The sequence below is a fragment of the Quercus robur genome, chromosome 1 (assembly GCF_932294415.1).
Source record: "Quercus robur chromosome 1, dhQueRobu3.1, whole genome shotgun sequence".
Lineage (NCBI taxonomy): Eukaryota > Viridiplantae > Streptophyta > Magnoliopsida > Fagales > Fagaceae > Quercus > Quercus robur.
Genome location: NC_065534.1, coordinates 10,347,668 through 10,364,752, shown reverse-complemented (window position 1 = coordinate 10,364,752; position 17,085 = coordinate 10,347,668). Strand labels below are relative to the sequence as shown.

At 35.2% G+C, this 17,085-nt stretch overlaps 1 protein-coding gene across 1 annotated transcript in view; it reads right to left on the bottom strand.

Annotated features, from left to right (window-relative positions):
- LOC126720003 (callose synthase 9) overlaps window positions 1-11,621 on the bottom strand; it is a 64,077-nt gene extending 52,456 nt beyond the window's left edge. The window contains exons 1-3 of the mRNA XM_050422491.1: window positions 11,454-11,621; window positions 9,955-10,159; window positions 464-561 (exon numbers count right to left, since the gene is read on the bottom strand). Of these exons, the coding sequence (XP_050278448.1) occupies window positions 464-561; window positions 9,955-10,156 (300 nt within the window). The 5' untranslated portion in view covers window positions 10,157-10,159; window positions 11,454-11,621. The remainder of the gene's footprint in view (window positions 1-463; window positions 562-9,954; window positions 10,160-11,453) is intronic.
- Between the last annotated feature and the right edge of the window lie 5,464 nt (window positions 11,622-17,085).

Here is a 17,085-nt window from a genome sequence, read left to right as displayed (position 1 = left end):
AGTCCCACAATAACAGAATTGCAGTTAAAGTTCCAAATTTAAGAATAAAGAAAAAACCTAACATCTTCAAAATCTGCTAAGAACAATGGAATTTGCAATCTCTAATGCCCTCTATACATTTGTACAATGAACAGATACAAGCATAATATGCATGTGTGCGTCCATAAATTAATGATTTACACATGGATCCTCCATCAAATTCCAAAAGAAAGATGAACAAATATAAAGTGTCCAAACTCAGTCAAAATTTTGAATATCTAACATCATTTTTTTCTCTAAGTAATATCTAAGAAAATTTATTCAATATGTTAATCACTGATATGCAAAAGGTGTGATATAGGACTAGTGCTATTGACACATGCACAAACATACAAGTCCACCCACAAAATTTACAGTTTCTTGCCCATAATGCAAAAAGTTAGTTGTCAAAATCAAAATTTACCATTGCAAACTAAATGCATACCTTGATGACTGACATCAGTCCAGTCTTGAATTGTAAGACACCTCTTCCTTCACTATTAGGATCCAGATTTTGAGCAAGTGAATAAGCATGCTCACATACTGCGGATAACCAACAGAAACTTAGCCACTTCATACATATCTAAAGATTTCCATGAACATTATAGAATATATTTAATACACAAAACAATGAGCCAGATAAAATAGGTAGTCCACAGAAAAAACAAATAAAATATTTGCTGTTTGATTGCACAAACAAAGGCAGAATAGCTGCTTCACAAGAGATTCCATCCAATCTAGGGCTCCAAGTTTGTACCCCATTTTTCCCATCAAAATGTCAGCATTAACAAAAACCAACCCCTTTTCCCTTCAGGCCCTCACCATCACTGCATCGCCACCAGCCCCAGCCACAACCAGATCTGGAATCAAGAGTTAAGATAGAGGTGGTCAAATGTCCACAATGGTTTTGGGCTTGCACATCCAAGGACCAGTGGAAACTTGGACCGATGCCGGTATTTAACTTATTTGGTTGGCATTGCAAACAGAGAGATCAGTTTTGCATAAGGAGAAAGTGATGGTAGCAGAGTTACATTATATGGGATTAGGAATCTGGGTGGTGATGTGCAGTTCAAGGATGAGGTCATGGTGCATGGTAAAAGCGATCAAGGTTGATAACCCTAGTGATAGGCAGCACTGTGGTAACAATGATGGTGAGGAACAGGATTTGATGGTTATTCTCTTTGTTCTAATAAGTGATATCACATGAAGGTCCAAATAACCCTGTACATGAAGACAGTGGCGGAGCCAGGATTTCAAGTCAGGAGGGGCAAGATTTAAAGACAAGATTGAAGGTAAAATTAATCTAAGAAATATTAATCGATACTAATAACAAAATAAATAAACAACTATATGCCAAAGTCATTGTCATACATAATCTAATATAAAATTTTACTTTAATTCATTTTTTTTTCATTTCTAGTTAAATTTACTCAATTGCAAAATCTACTTCGACACAAGCTCGTTTAGAATTTGACCTGGACATATTACTATGAAGTATATATATGTTCCTCAATGCCATAAATGCTTTTAAAATCTTATGTAGACATTTGAGTTTATAGCAAAAACTCAGGTTTTTTTTTTTTTTTTTTAGATCAGCAAAAACCTCAGGTTGAGACTGAAAATGGTTGTTTACAAGAGAAAAAAAATTGTAAATAAGAGGCTGACTGGTGAGGTTCTACAGTTTGGTATCACTATATTTTTTTTCCCAGTCCTATTCAATGAAGTTGTGTGCAAAACCAATGTACTTGTACGCAGGACCTATTATTTAATAAAAATGCTGCTTCAGTGCTTTGTGGATGTAAAATTGTCTTCTTGTTGACTAAAAAGTTGCTTCTGTCAGGAGGGGCAAATAACCTTTTACTATGTTTACTAATAGTATACTACCAATACATAGAAAATTTTTGAGAAGGTCAGGGGGGGCAGCTGCCCCCCCTCGACCCCCCTCTCTCCGCCCCTACATGAAGAAGTCTTTCACAATAAAATCTCTTATCCAAAAAAAAATTTGTGATAATGTCACGAACAAGCATGCTTGAAGGCCAAAACTATTCATAATTAGGGTCTGAAAGTGATGTTGGGCCTACTTTGAACCTTATAAAGTTTTCAGTCTAGTTAACACAGGTCCTACTTCAATGTTTCTTCACTTTAATTATGTTGTTGGTTTATATAATTTCAATTTTCTTTAATTTGAGGAGTAATTTTACCTACACTTCACGCACAATGTGAGATGTGAGAAGTGCTCAGAAAAACAAGCTTGGAGGCCAAAGTTACTTAAGATTATGGTCTAAATCTAGAGCCCACTTTTTTTTTAATAAGTCTAAATCTGGAGCCCAATTGGAATCTAAAGAAATGTTAGTCTAGTCGGTATAAGTCCTATTTTATCTTTCCATACTTTAAGTGCATTGCTCGTTTATAAAAGTTTTGGAACAACTGTGCTCTTTCTTGAGAATTGTGTGAGTCAACCAAAACTCAACATGTTATGCCAAGGAAAGCCTGTGCAATGCTCAGCAGATCTAGGTGTGAGCCTAGCATCAATCCTTCTACTAATTCTTGCCTTCTTATTTTCTGCAAGTAATCCACTTTTTTATCAATTATGAACAACTTTATTTTTTTTATATAAAAAAAGGGCTAAAAATACAGGCTATCCTCCGGGTACACAGGCAGTGTACTGAGTGAGGCTAGATAATCAACAACAAGAACATAAATCTAAGAGCTCAATAAGAGAAGAGAAGACAAGTAATCCACATTTTAAACCAGCAAGCAGACTTGGTTTTCACCTTTCAAATCCTAACTCAATCTACCATTAGCTAATAACCAAAACCTCAATCCTCAATATTTTTCCACACAATTAACAACCCTAAAATTATAAATTCTTCAAGCAACTTAAATCCCATCAAGATTCAAATAGCCTGGTTGTAGGAACACTGAATCTAAATTATTTTTTTTCCCAATATTTAACACCGGACTCATCTTAAGAAGCTCTTTCCAGCTACCCCATGTTGGTTTGGTACCATTTTCAGCAATAGAATGTCTGCCCATTGTCAATGCTTAAAGGTTGGAAGCAACTCTAATTGTCTAAGGGAGGTAGACTCACTTTGATTTAAAATAAGAATCCAATTTACCAACATATTTCTTGTCTTTTGTTTCCTATTCCTGCAAATGTACCTAATTGTATGGAAAAGCTAAAACGATTTTTTTTTTTTTTTTTTTTTTTTTTTGGAGAGGTGGGGAGAGGGGGTGGTGTTAGAGGAGAACTCTAAATTTCTTAATTTGGACAAAATTTGCGAACCCTACTAAAGTGGGCTGGCTGTTAAGAGCTTGAGACCGTTTGGTAAGGCCTTATTGAGGAAGTGGCTATGGCAGTTTGGTAGGGAGAGAGAGGCTTTATGGAGGCAAGGTCAGTTGCCCGTAAGTTTTACTCGCTAAAGGCAAGTCCAACAAGCTCTTCTTTAGAAGGGTCACCTACGTTATCTCTTTTTTTTTAGGTAAGGTTACCTATGATATCAAAAAATATAATAATATAATAAGGAAGCCTACCTATCTGATCTTCTCCTCCCCAACAAAGGAGGCTAAAAAAAATTGCACTATCTCCAACCAGTGTTGTTAAACATGCTGAGCACACTTAAGTGCAAAGGCCTACTGGAGCCTAGGCACAAAGCGCAGGCACACGCCTGATCGATGTGAAGCGCACATTTAAAAAAATAAATTTAATAAATTTTAAAAAAATTATTAATGGTCAATACAACAATCAAGTGATCAATTAATATATTTTTTTTATAGGTAATAGATATTTTCATTAAAAAAAGTACGTCATGTTCACGATGATGAACAAAATGTACTAGAAACAAATCAAACAGAAATAGAATGCACGACTTCAAAAATGGAAATACATTGTGTAAAACCCCAAATATGAGATCACCCAAACAATGTCCCAACTAGAAAAGACTTCAAAAAATCAACAGATTTCTTAACATCCTCAAAAGTGCGGGTATTTCATTCCCTCCAAATTAGCCACATCAAACAGGCTAGAACCGAAGAAGAGTGTAACCCCAAATAATTCTACCATACAAAAAGAAGAGAAACAACCGTCCTTGGCATCACCCACTACAAACCAAACATCAAAAACACTTCACTCCATAAGGCATGTGCGAACTTGCAATGAAGTAAAAGATGATCCACTGTTTCTCCATCGCAACGGCACAAGCAACACCAATTAACCAAAGACAAGTTCCTTTTTACAAAGTTGTCAATAGTAAGAATACTATCTCGAGTTGCAGTCCATAGAAAGAAAGACACTCTTTTAGGTACCTTATTACTCCAAATAAATTTCCACAGGAAAGGAAAGGTAGAAGCAGATAAGAAATTATAGAAAGAGAGCACATCAAAAACACCATTCGGGTTAACTTCCAAAACAACTATCAGTCCCCTAACCCTAGGCATTTTGGAATAAATTAGCTCGTAAGAAGCAAACACTCTCTCCTCCTCCCAATCATCAAGAGCCCTGTGGAATTGAATATTCCAACTCCTACTACCACCATCTGGTGAAATACTAATCAACTCAGAAATCCAAGCTTCTTTACCTATAGCACGAGAGAAAAGATCAGGGTAAACATCCTTTAAGGGAATGTGCCCACACCAAAGATCATACCATAATCGAATACGAAGACCCTCTTCCGCCACATACAACACATGATCAAAGAAACTCTCAGCACCTTTCCTAATATTCTTCCACATTCCACATCCCTGAGCACCTCTATTAACTCTAGTGCACCAACCTCCACTAGACTCCCCATACTTGGTAGCTATAACCTGAAGCCATAAATGATTGGTTTCACTTCCTAAACGCCATAACCATTTTCTAAGCAGGGCCTGATTAAATAAACCAAACCTCCTTATCCCCAAACCTCTTGTTTCAACTGGCCAACACACCTTATTCCAGGCAACAAGTGGATATTTGAAAGCTTCCTTAGAACTCCCACACAAGAAATTTCTCTGGATCCTTTCTAATCTATCCGCCACAGCTGGAGGGATAGTAAACAAGGATAAGAAATAGGTGGCAAAGCTTGAAAGGGTACTTTTCAATAAAGTTAATCTACCCCCTTTCAACAAATATAAACGTTTCCAACCAGAAAACTTCTTCTCCATTTTTTCTATAATAGGATTCCAAATTGATGGATCCTTAAAATGAGCTCCAAGAGGCATACCCAAGTAAATCATAGGCAACCTACCAAAACTGCAACCTAATACACCAGCCAGAGTATCCAAACTCCCTACCACCCCCACTGGAACAATCTCACTCTTACCAATATTAACTTTCAAGCCTGTGATAGCCTCAAAGAAAATCATCACCATCTGAATATATAAAAGTTGTTCCCTAGTTGCATCACACAAAAGGATAGTGTCATCAGCAAAAAGAAGATGAGAAATATGCAAACCTCCTTGTGAATGGGAATTCACTTGAAAACCCCTAAGAAAGCCTCCCTCTTCTGTTCTTTTCAACAGCCTACTCAAAATTTCCACCACCAACAGACCAACAGGAAAAGAAGAGGAGACAAAGAGTCCTCTTGGCAAAGGCCCCGAGTACCACCAAAAAAACCCACTGGAGAGCTATTAACAAGAACTGAAAATTGGATTGTAGAAACACAACACTACATCCACCTCCCCACTTCTCTCCAAAACCCATCCTCTCCATGAGATAAAACAAAACATCTCAATTCACATGATCATAAGCCTTCTCAATATCCAACTTTACAATCACACCTGGAATTCCACTCTTCATTCTACTATCCAAACATTCATTAGCAATGAGAATGGAATCAAGAATCTGTCTCCCTCCAACAAAGGAATTCTAAAAATTAGAAATAAGTTTATCCAAAACACAACGAAGCCTATGTGCCAACACTTTTTTTTTTTTTTTTGATAAGTAACGTAAGAAATTTTATTTAAAAATAAAAATAAATAAAAAAACCAAGCAAGTACACTAGAAGTGTACTACAATGGCACAAATCAAGAACCCAGATGACAACGATCAATAAGATCGGGGAGAGAAACAAGAATAGGAAGGCAAAACTAAACTCCACTCAAGGAGAGTACAGAAAAAGGAAAACTTAATGTCAAGAATAGACCGTTCACAATCCTCAAAGCATCTAGCATTCCACTCCCACCATAAGCACCAAAACAAACAATGTGGCACAAAGCTCAATAAACATATATTTCGATGTCTACCAAACTTCCCTTGCCAAGAAGCTAACAACTCACTAACTTTATACGACATAACCCAATGTATACCAAACAAACAAAAAACCATGGACCACAACTCATATGCTATAGGACAATGGAGAAGAAGATGATCCACCGATTCCCCACACCTTTTACACATAAAGCACCACTCTAACACTGCAATATGCCTCTTTCAAAGATTATCCATAGTTAAGATCTTACCTAAGGCAGCAATCCAAGAAAAGAATGCTACTCTAGGAGGAACTTTGATTGCCACACCATTTTCCAAGGAAAATCAATAATAGAAGAAGGAGATAAAGAGTGATAGAAGACTCGAACCTCAAAACCTCTCCTCATTGCTGGCTTCTAGCAAAGTTTGTCATCACCAACACCCCGCACATTCGTGGAATAAAGCACCATCCAAAAAAGATCAAACGATTCTAACTCCCAATCTTGTGGTGGACAACGGAATCGAATGTCCCAATGAAGCCTCCCATTAGAGAAACATATAACCTCCAACACAAAAAACTCCCTTGATAGTAGCTTATACAAACTACCCACAAGGCTAATAGAACGAAAGTCCATAATGTTAATAGCATTGGTCTTCTTAGGAATTAGACATAAGAAAGTGGCATTAAGAGATTTTTCAAAGATGCAAATTCTATGAAAATCCACAAAAAAAGCCATAACATCTTCTTTTACCACACTCCAACACTTTTGGAAACATTTTATATAATTTATATAACATTTATATAATTCTCTTGTGCTTTACAAAATATATGCAAACATGATATTTGATGGCGATGATTACAAAAAATCGTAGAATCAAAACAAAAGTATAGAACTAGAAAGGCAAAAGCTAAAAAGTACTAGCAGGTTAAGTAATGTTATCTTTGCCTAACAAAATTTCTTTGCCTAAAAAAATCAATGCAAATATGCAATGCAATCCTAACCTACATAATCATCATCCTCATTAAGCAAGGGACCATCATAATTTTCTGACTTGAGTGTTTGTTTGTGTGGTCGTGGTCCAAAAGGTCTAAAATATCTAAAGAGGTAGGCTTAGGTTTATGGTAGCACACTACACTATTAGTTTTTATATATTAAATCAATGGCATATCTCAAACATATTTAGATCTAATGGCTAAAAATCAAATCAGGATTTTTTTTTTTTTATATAATTACAAAAGGCTCAAAAAAGCGCACTTTGCGCTTAATAAAAAAGCTCTAAAAAAGCACGCCTAAGGCACACTTTTGTGAGGCTGCCTCGCTTTAGAGGGAAAAAGCCCCAAGGCCTATGCGCTCTACGCTTAAGCGCACTTTTAACAACACTGTCTCCAACTCCTAATCCTGAAATGGCCTAATGAATGTGGCATCCCATAACATAGTGCCATTAACCCCCTGCCACAGCCACTTGATTCCATGCAACATGAAATAGATCAGTAATACCTTTGCCCTGGGTGATGCCAAGGAAGGTTATAGATTTACTTGCTTGTTAGCAAGACCGATTTGGGAGACACCACAATAGTGAGATTTGGAAAGGTTATAGATTTACTTGCTTTCTTATATATATATATATATATATATATATATATATATAAAAGAATAATTCTATTGGAGAGACAACACTTCATGTAAATACGACACAAAGAAGCTCAAAGAATTACAATGGAAAGAATCATCTACAAAGATAATGGCTCTATGAATGACTCAATGGAATTGCTATCCATAAAGCCCAACGCATAAGACCACTCATTTAAGGAACTAAAAGAATTATCTACAAAGATAATGACTCTATGAATGACTCAATAGCATTGCTATCCATAAAGCCCAATGCATAAGACCACTCGTATAAGGAACTAGTGAAGATGGCTAGCAATTGACTTCTAAATCCCCAACGCTCCACTAGACATAAAAGTACACATTGTATCTCATCCAACCAAATGATGTTTGAACTCCTCACCCAAACCACCCCACAAGAAATTCCTTTGCAACCTCTAATTCCTATTGGTCACACAAGCGGTAATGGTGAGCAACAACAAGTAATAAGTAGGTAGGCTCGAAAGTGTACTCTTCAATAACTTCAGCCTCCCCTTTTTGAAAAGTAAAGCCTCTTCCAATCAACTAATCGACGTTCAAATTTCGCCAAAGAGGATTCCAAATTGTCTTTTATACTTGATGCATTTTTTCTTAATAGAACTTATTACTTACCAAAATAAATTAGGACGAAAACAAAGCACATGGAATGTATGTTTAGTAAAAGTAGAAATAGAGATAAAGGGACAATAAGACTCGATGGTTAAGATACAAGCTAGAACTTCTTTTTTGTAAGTGGTAAAGTTTTATTCAAGTAAAAGATTACTTCATGTTCACGATGATGAAAACAAAGTATCTTAAAAATAAAAAATAAAAAATGAACAAAGTGAGTCTAGGAACTCAAAAATGGAATTACAATGAGTAAAACCCCATGTACAGGACTAATCAAACAAGGACGAATCATAAAGGATTTCAATTAATCAAGAGGTCTCTCAATGTCCTCAAAAGTATGGTCATTCCATTCCTACCATACTATCCACATAAAGCATAACAGACTAAGATTCCAAACATTTGAATACTGCTTCCCAAACCAATTCCTACAACCAAATAATAACTCTGCTACTGTCAATGGATCATCCATTGAAACCTAAGCTCCTTAAAATTTTCACTCCACAAAACATAAACAACATCACAATGGAGAAACAAATGCTTTCCAAACCAATTTTTACATTCTTACCCAAAGTTGTTGTCCACAAAAAAAAGACACCCTCTTTAGGGCCTTGACACACCATATTCTACTTTCTTTATTTTTTTTTTAAATGACACCATATACTCTTCCAGAAGAATGAATTAAAAATGGTACCACAAATAGCCTTGTAATAAGAGTGAACATCAAACTTCTTTTTTTGATAGGTAATAAGAGTGAACATCAAACTTAACACTCCAATCAAACTCCATCTCACCCTACCACCCCCCTAGACAACAGTGAGTTAATAAGGTCTAGAAAGGAATTCACTGACTCCGACTCCCAATGATGAAAGTATAGAGGGACAGTGAGGTCATGTGTCACATGGTGTAACAGTGCAGCTCACATATCAACTTGTTACAATAATTTATCAAAGTAGAACTCCTCTCCTTATTATAGTTACATGTCTTTTCTACTAGAGCACACAAATAAAGTAGCAAAATTTGCATCTTCAATGTTGCGCATGCATAAAATATGGTCCATCGTTCCTCATTGCTTAATGTGGTGTCTTTGGAGGTAGAGAAATAGTAGATGTTTTGAAGATATTTAGAGATCTATTCCGGACCTCAAGCTATTCTTTTTTAGAACTTTATTGGATTGGTTGTTTGCTTTGCAAAAAAAACCATTCCCTTCTTTTATTGATTTCCTAGATTCTTGCAATTTTTGTATTTGATTTGTTGACCCCTTGTACACTCCCTGCGTACTAGGGTGTTCCTTTTTTATATCAATAAAACTTATTACTTATCAAAAAAAAAAAAAATTCAGGCCATAAAAAGTTTCAGAATATATTAAAGCCACTAAACATTTGTAATCTAGAAATGCACCTGGCAACAGAAGACCCAAGTGTATGCAAAAATATTTTAAATAAAAGGATGAGAAAACCAAAGAAAAAAATAAACGATGATCTTTCAAGAAATAAAAATATAAAAATTTCATACAGATTCTAGAAACATTGGGATCTTCATCTTGAATTTCATCTGCAGCTCTCAGAATCTCATCAATATCTCTATTGTTTGCTAATGAAGATGGAACATATCCAGCAATTCCAGTAACAGGATGCCCAAATGCATCTGTCCCTGTCCTTTCCCTCCTTAAGGCAGCACGGACTAACCGCTCCCACAGTTCCTCAGCTCGAGACATTTTCTATAAAACATACATCACCCAAAAAAATTAATAAATAATCAAAACAACCATGCCACAAGTTTTCTCAACAAATCATTAGTGCTGAAATATACAAACCCCAATAATCACCGAGAGAGATTCCATTCAAGCAAAACTACCATCAAAATTTTTCTTGCCAAAGAGCTCTAGGTCAAATGACACGAGCAAAAAGATAACGGATGCCCTAAGGGCACTGGTTTGGGAAATATTTTTAGAAACTTTTTATGGGAAAAGGAAAAGGCAATTGATTTTTTTTTGACATTTTTTTATAATTCTCATGAAAGTGGTATCAAAACTTTCCTAAAATGGTCCATTAACAAATGCCCTAGGGGCACCCCGTTAATATATAAAACATACATCACCCGAAAAATTAAGAAATAATCAAAACAACCATGCCACAAGTTTTCTCAACAAATCGTTAGTGCTGAAATATACATACACCAATAATCACCGAGAGAGATTCCATTCAAGCAAAACTACAATCAAAATTTTTCTTGCCAAAGAGCTCTAGGTCAAATGACACAAGGTGGAGGGTGAGGTTGTTGGGTTCAAGACCCACCAGTTAGTTACGTGTGCATCTTTTCCCTATTTATATGGAAAAAGTTAACAGATGCCCTAAGAGTATTGGTTTGAGAAATATTTTTAGAAACTTTTTATGAGAAAAGGAGAATGCAACTGAATTTTTTTTCAGCATTTAATATTTCCCATGAAAGTGGTATCAAAACTTTCCTAAAATGACCCATTAACAAATGCCCTAAGGGCACCCGTTAAATAGCAACTCTTTTCTTCTCAACACAACAATATATATATATATATATACCCACACATACATAAATACATAAACTTTCAAGCTAGACTTAAACAGTAACTATTTTCTTCTCAACGCAGCAAGTTGTTTTGAATCAACTATAATATATAACTTCTAAGCTCAACTTAAATAGTTAGCTCTTTATTTTTGTCAACAAAACAAGTCATATTGAATCAGTTAGCACAGTTTTAAACATTAAAGAAGCTCCCTATACAAATTCCTTAAAACAATTCTCATAAAATTTGAAACAAACCAAAAAAATGAAAACGAAAAATAGTATAATCTGAATCCTAAACCACGTAAATTATTCAAAAAAACAACAAACAGAGCCTCCGATACCGCAATAAATTCAAGCAAAAACACTACATTCCACATTTAGACATTCAAAACCCTAAGGATCTCAAAAAACCTGCATATATTTTTTTCTCGGGAACCAAACGGGAGATCAAGTAAAATGGAAGTGCGTACCTGATTTGGAAGAAGAAGAGCCTAGAGAAAAGAGAGACCAAGCTGAATCGGAATCGGAATCCGAATCGGTCTCCGACTCGGATCAGAGCTGAAAAGGTGTTTTTAGCTGTGAAAACTGAAAAGAAAGCTGGGAGATATGAAATGAAAATGAAATAAAAGAAAAGGAAAGAAAGAAAGAAAGAGCGCACGAATCTAGTGCTCTTCAAAGATACCGGAATTACCGGTTACAGCCGGTAGAACACGGCAATTTTTTTTTCCTTTTTTTTTTTTTTTTTGTTGTTGTTTAGTTTGGGTTTTTGGTCTCCTTGACGCGGAGAAGAAACCCCTTTGTACACGAAAACCGGCGCGACTTTTTTTTTATTTTGAAAGGAACCGGCGCGACTATTTGTTTAACTTAATTAGGACTGGCTTTTGATAAATTTAATTATAATTTTTATAGATCTAAAAGTTACGTAAAAATATTCCCAAAAAAAAAATACATAAAATATAAATATAACCCTTTTGAATTTTTGTTTGCTTAAGTACTAAGTTTTTTCTTTTTCTTCTTTAAAAAAAACCTACTAAGGTTTTTTATCAACCAAAAAACAAAAAAAATGGTATCCTAAGCTATATTTAATACATTTTTTTTCTATCTTTGCTTGCTTTCCCTTTCCTACTAGGATAGAGATTCAAAAAGAAAGAACTCATCTACTAATAACTAGTCGCATCTCCATGCTTATCTTATCTCTCTTGAGCTCTCTCCCTCTATCAAAAACTAAAAACAGATAGAAAATAACCAAATGCATAAGCAGAGCGAGGGGGGTAGGGGGGCCATGGTCCTTCTTGGATTTTCCAAAAATGCACCCTCTCCCTGTATTTAATGTTAAAAGTTTAAAATATAAACAAAGTTTGGTTGCAAAATTTATTGTAACCTTAAATTACAACCTTACTTAATATATTTTTATCAGAAGTGATTTTTGACAAACCCACCATTGAATTACATCTTCTTCTTATATCCTATATACTTGCAAAATTTCTAGAAAATTAAAAATCAATAGCTATGTCATCAATAAATTGTTTAAATTGCAAGTTTTGTAATTTAAAATTATGCATAAAATATAAACTTATAGATCATATAGCAAATAATATCTGATTAACACAAAATTTAACATGTGTATTAAGAGCGTAAAGAACATGCAATTCAACGATTAGATTTTTAAAATATGTAGTAATGTTTATTTTATTGAGTAAAATTGTAGTCTTAGGTTACAACCAATTTTATAGCTAAGCATTATCCTAAAGATATTGAGTAAATTTTAGGTGATGGTCCCCTTTCATTTAGAAAAAAAAAAGTATAAATGCTCTTTAATTTATTATTTTCTCCTTTATTTTCCTTTTAATATTAATTTTTTGTCATATATAAGTCATTCATTTTAGGAGCATATTAAGTATAAGTTAATAAAAAAAATATAACTAAAGCTCCGTTTGGGTAGTGAGCGTTTGTGTCTGTGTTTAGAGTAGTTGCGTTTGTTTTTTTTTTTTTTTTTAAGTCCAGCTCCCGTTGCACTATTCATAGGACATGAATAGTGCAATAAGGACAATGAACAGTAAATTCATTAATGAACAGTAACTAACATTTTTTTTTTTTTTCATTTTTCAATTTTCAGCAAAATAAGCGGTATCCAAACGCACACTAAATCTCTTTAGCATAAGATTTTTGTTGTTTTCCAAAAATAAAGTTATATGCATTTATATAGAGATTTAAAGCTAATAGAATACAATAATACATTTGGCTTGGCCCCCCTTGAGAAAATTTTCTGGCTCCACCATTGACCATATGAAAATTGTTGAAGGGAGAGGAAGAGTGAGGGTTGCCCCTATCTTGCTAGATGCATAATTTCTAAAAAAAGGCAGTTGAGTACTCGAATTGGTTCTTATGTCCCTATGCCCAAAAGGTTGGGCGAGTCCAGTGCAAGTGTTCATTGATTAGGAGCACCTATATGCTCCAGGAGTGAGACAAAGTGTAGCGCAATTTGGTTAGTGCATCTATTTTCTTATTGTTGAACAAAAAATCTAGAATTCAAACCCTACTTATGCCAAAACTCAATTGGTATCTTAACCGAATGAGAGAGCAATCACCATAAAGTTGAAACTCTATCAATTCTAACAAAAATAACTCTTTTCTAATATATATTAGTTCCTTTTATTGCAAAAATAAATAAAAATCATAACATTTTTCTTTGTTTCATTAATGTATTTCTTGTTTAACATTAGTTACTTTTCTCCTTTAATCTTTTATTAAGTAAAATTATATTTTTTTTTTAAGCGATGTAAAATGAGATTTTAAACTTTATTATATCATGTAAAATTATAATTACTAAAAAATCAAAAACTTAACCACGTAATCCCTTATTTTGGTTAACATTTACGAGGTAAGTAGTTGGCCTCATATTGTCTCCACCCACCAATGAAGTGACTCGCAAATAATTTGCTCATCTTAGCAAAGGATAGGCTTTCAACACATTGAACCATATTTTTGTTGAACCTTTTAGTTTAGTCAAGAAAGCTCTACTCTACACATGATTTTTGTTTGAAAATAGCACGTAGATGGACTAGTGTCTTATATATTTCCAAGTGGTCAAAAGCGTTACTTATGTCAGGAATGAAATGTATATATGTTTTTGTACCAAGTCTCCACAACTGCAAGAGTCTTCCCTTTTCATGGCTTGTCTAACTTGGCATCAACTTTTTTTTTCTTAAATTGCACGTCAAGTATGCAAACATCTCTAGCTCATTGGCCTACTTATGCAATTAATTTTCCGATAGACATACCATTTTATGTGATCAATTCTTTGTTTGGCTCTTGGCTTTATCATGAAGGTTTTTTAATGGCTCATCATTCTTTTACGATGTATCATGCTCTCCTTTGTTGATGTTATGCGAAAATGGACCGTCATGAGGGAGAAATCTTTGAATTGAGCATCACTTTTGTTGTACTAGTTGATGTACATTTTGTGTCATGTCTCTCACTTGTTGTTCCAATGTAACTACTCTCGATGGATCATTTTGGTTGCTTTCCGTGATAATGTTTTGACGAGCGTCCATTAATTGAGACTTGAGTTTGACCCATACAACAATTTTTTCATGAGAAAATTATCCTTGCTCCTACAAAAGATGTTAAGCGATGAATAATATGGTTGCATGATTAACATGGATAATGGATACCTATAACAAGAGTCAACCAAAGGGCACTAGTGTTGTACCAACCACCCATGATTTGATGCTTAAATTAAAGTTCGTGCTTTTATTTGTAAAGGGGAAAAAAATAATTTGAGAATATTTGCACGTGCATGCCTTTTCAAAAATTTTATGAAGCTATTTTAAGCGATTACTAACAAAGATTTAAGAGCACTCACAGCAGTGGTGCTACATAGGTATAATGCTATTTTTTAACTCCAAATATCAAAAAACCTTCACGCAACAGAGGAGCTAAATCTAAAAAATTTAGCTCCTCAGCTATAGTGCACATCTATCTTTAGATGTGCACTGTAGCTCAAAGCTAAAAAAAGCTAAAAAAAAAAAATTTATTACACTTCTCTCTCCTCTCTCATTAAAATATTTCTTTCTTTTTCTCTCTCTCTCTCTCTCTCTCTCTCTCTCTCTCTCTCTCTCTCTCTCTCTCTCTACGGCTTCTCTTCTTTCTTCTTTCTTCCTCAATTTTTTTTTCTCTCTAGCTCATCGATCTCTCATCTCCCTCATCCCTCAACTCGCTGGTCTCTCTAGCTTGCCGGCCTCCCTCATCCCTCAGCTCGCCGGTCAAAATTTTTTTTTTTCTCTCTAGCTCACCGGCCTTCCTCATCTCTCTCATCCCTCATCTCTCTAGCTCGACTGCCCAGCGCCGACTGAAGCCCAGCCCAGCGCCGACCACTCCTCACACTTTGTTTCTGCCCAGCGTCGACCACTCTTTGCGTTCTCCACCTCAAAGGCCGAACCTCCGAGCTCCACCCTCTCTCTGCTATATCATGTGTTTTTCGATCTGTTGTGGGCAAGTGGGCTTGTGCTCGTTGTGGTTTTTTTTTTTTTTTGGTTGTGGACTACTGGTAGTGGTGGTGGTGGTGTTGGTGTTTTCCGATCTGTTGTGGGCAAGTGGGCTTGTGCTCGTTGTGGGTTTTTTTTTTTTTTTTTTTTTGCTGTGGACTGCCGGTAGTGGTGGTGGTGGTGGTGGTGGTGGTGGTGGTAGTTGTGCTTGTGGTTGATGGTAGAGGTGGTTGAGGTTGGTGGTGTAATATTTTTTTGGTAGTGGAATATATTATTTTATTGTAGTGGTTATAATATTTTATTGTGATGTTTATATTATTTTATTATGTTGAAAGCTAAAATAGATCCACTGCTGCAGCATGTTTGTAAGTAAAATAGATAAAGTAACTTTTGGTGAAGCTAAATTACAAAAAATTTAGCTAAATTACTATTTGGAGAACTGTTTTTTTGAATTTTGTTGTCACGGTTGTAACCATCTAGGTTTAATTTATAGATATTGATTTACTGTGGTTTGATCGACTTTTTGCGTAGAGGGGTCATGATAGTCTTAATTGTGCAACCCTGAGTAAGTCACTTGATGAGCATGTCTTGATTGGCCAAGTCATGTAGTTGGATACTAAGCACATCAATATCATTGCATACCCCTTTTTATTTTTTTTGTTTATGAAAAACATTATTTAAAATCAAGTGATAGAATTGTTCTTCTCAACCAAAAAAAAAGTGATAGAATTGTTGTTATTTTTTCACCCCAACTTCGGATCCTCACGCCAATGTTGTTTTGTTTTGTCTTAAAACTTTTTTTTTTTTTTAGCCCATTCTCTGACACCATCATCTCCAACAAGCCCATCATTCTGTCATTGTCTTAGGTAAGCAATGCCTACAAGACTAACATCATCATTTGAAGCAGACGTTGCAGCATCCCAGATAATCAGAGCGATTGGCGATATGGGCCATTACATAAGATTATTGTCTAGGGAAATTGTGGTACCGTACCGTAATGGTAAACCTGGTTTCTCAACTTGAGATAACATCAGTGGTCATTGTTTGCAATAGGAGTAAACTCCTCTTTGAAAGCTATCCTGTTCAATATGGAGTGAGGGTGCCCGGAGATTCAATGAGGAGCTGAGTGAGCATGATTCTCTCAATTTGGAAACCCCATTTGAAACCAAACCAGATTAGCTTGACAATGACCAATGAATACAATGCTAGAATATATGCAAACTAGTTTCCTCCAATCAACAGAGAAGATGGCCAATATTTTCAGCTTGCCTCGTTACTACCAGCCTGCTTCATTTTGGTAGGGCTCCTCCAGCCACTACCCAGAAAAAAAAAGACAAAAAGAAAAGCCCCTTGAACTTTTATGCTTCATAGTTTATCCCAAAACTCATTAATACCCTTAAATATACGATATCCCATTCCTCCTTGAGCTTATAAAAGACAAGCCTCATATAGAAAAATTGTTGTTCAAACACAATAGGAATCTCTAAATTGATCCTTCTAGTACTATTCTAGTACATTATATGAGAGTGAGGCAAGTAATCCTTTTAATAAAACAATGTTTTAAAAGTAAAGTTTATTAAAGTAATTACTAATGTTTGCCTGTTTCGGACACATG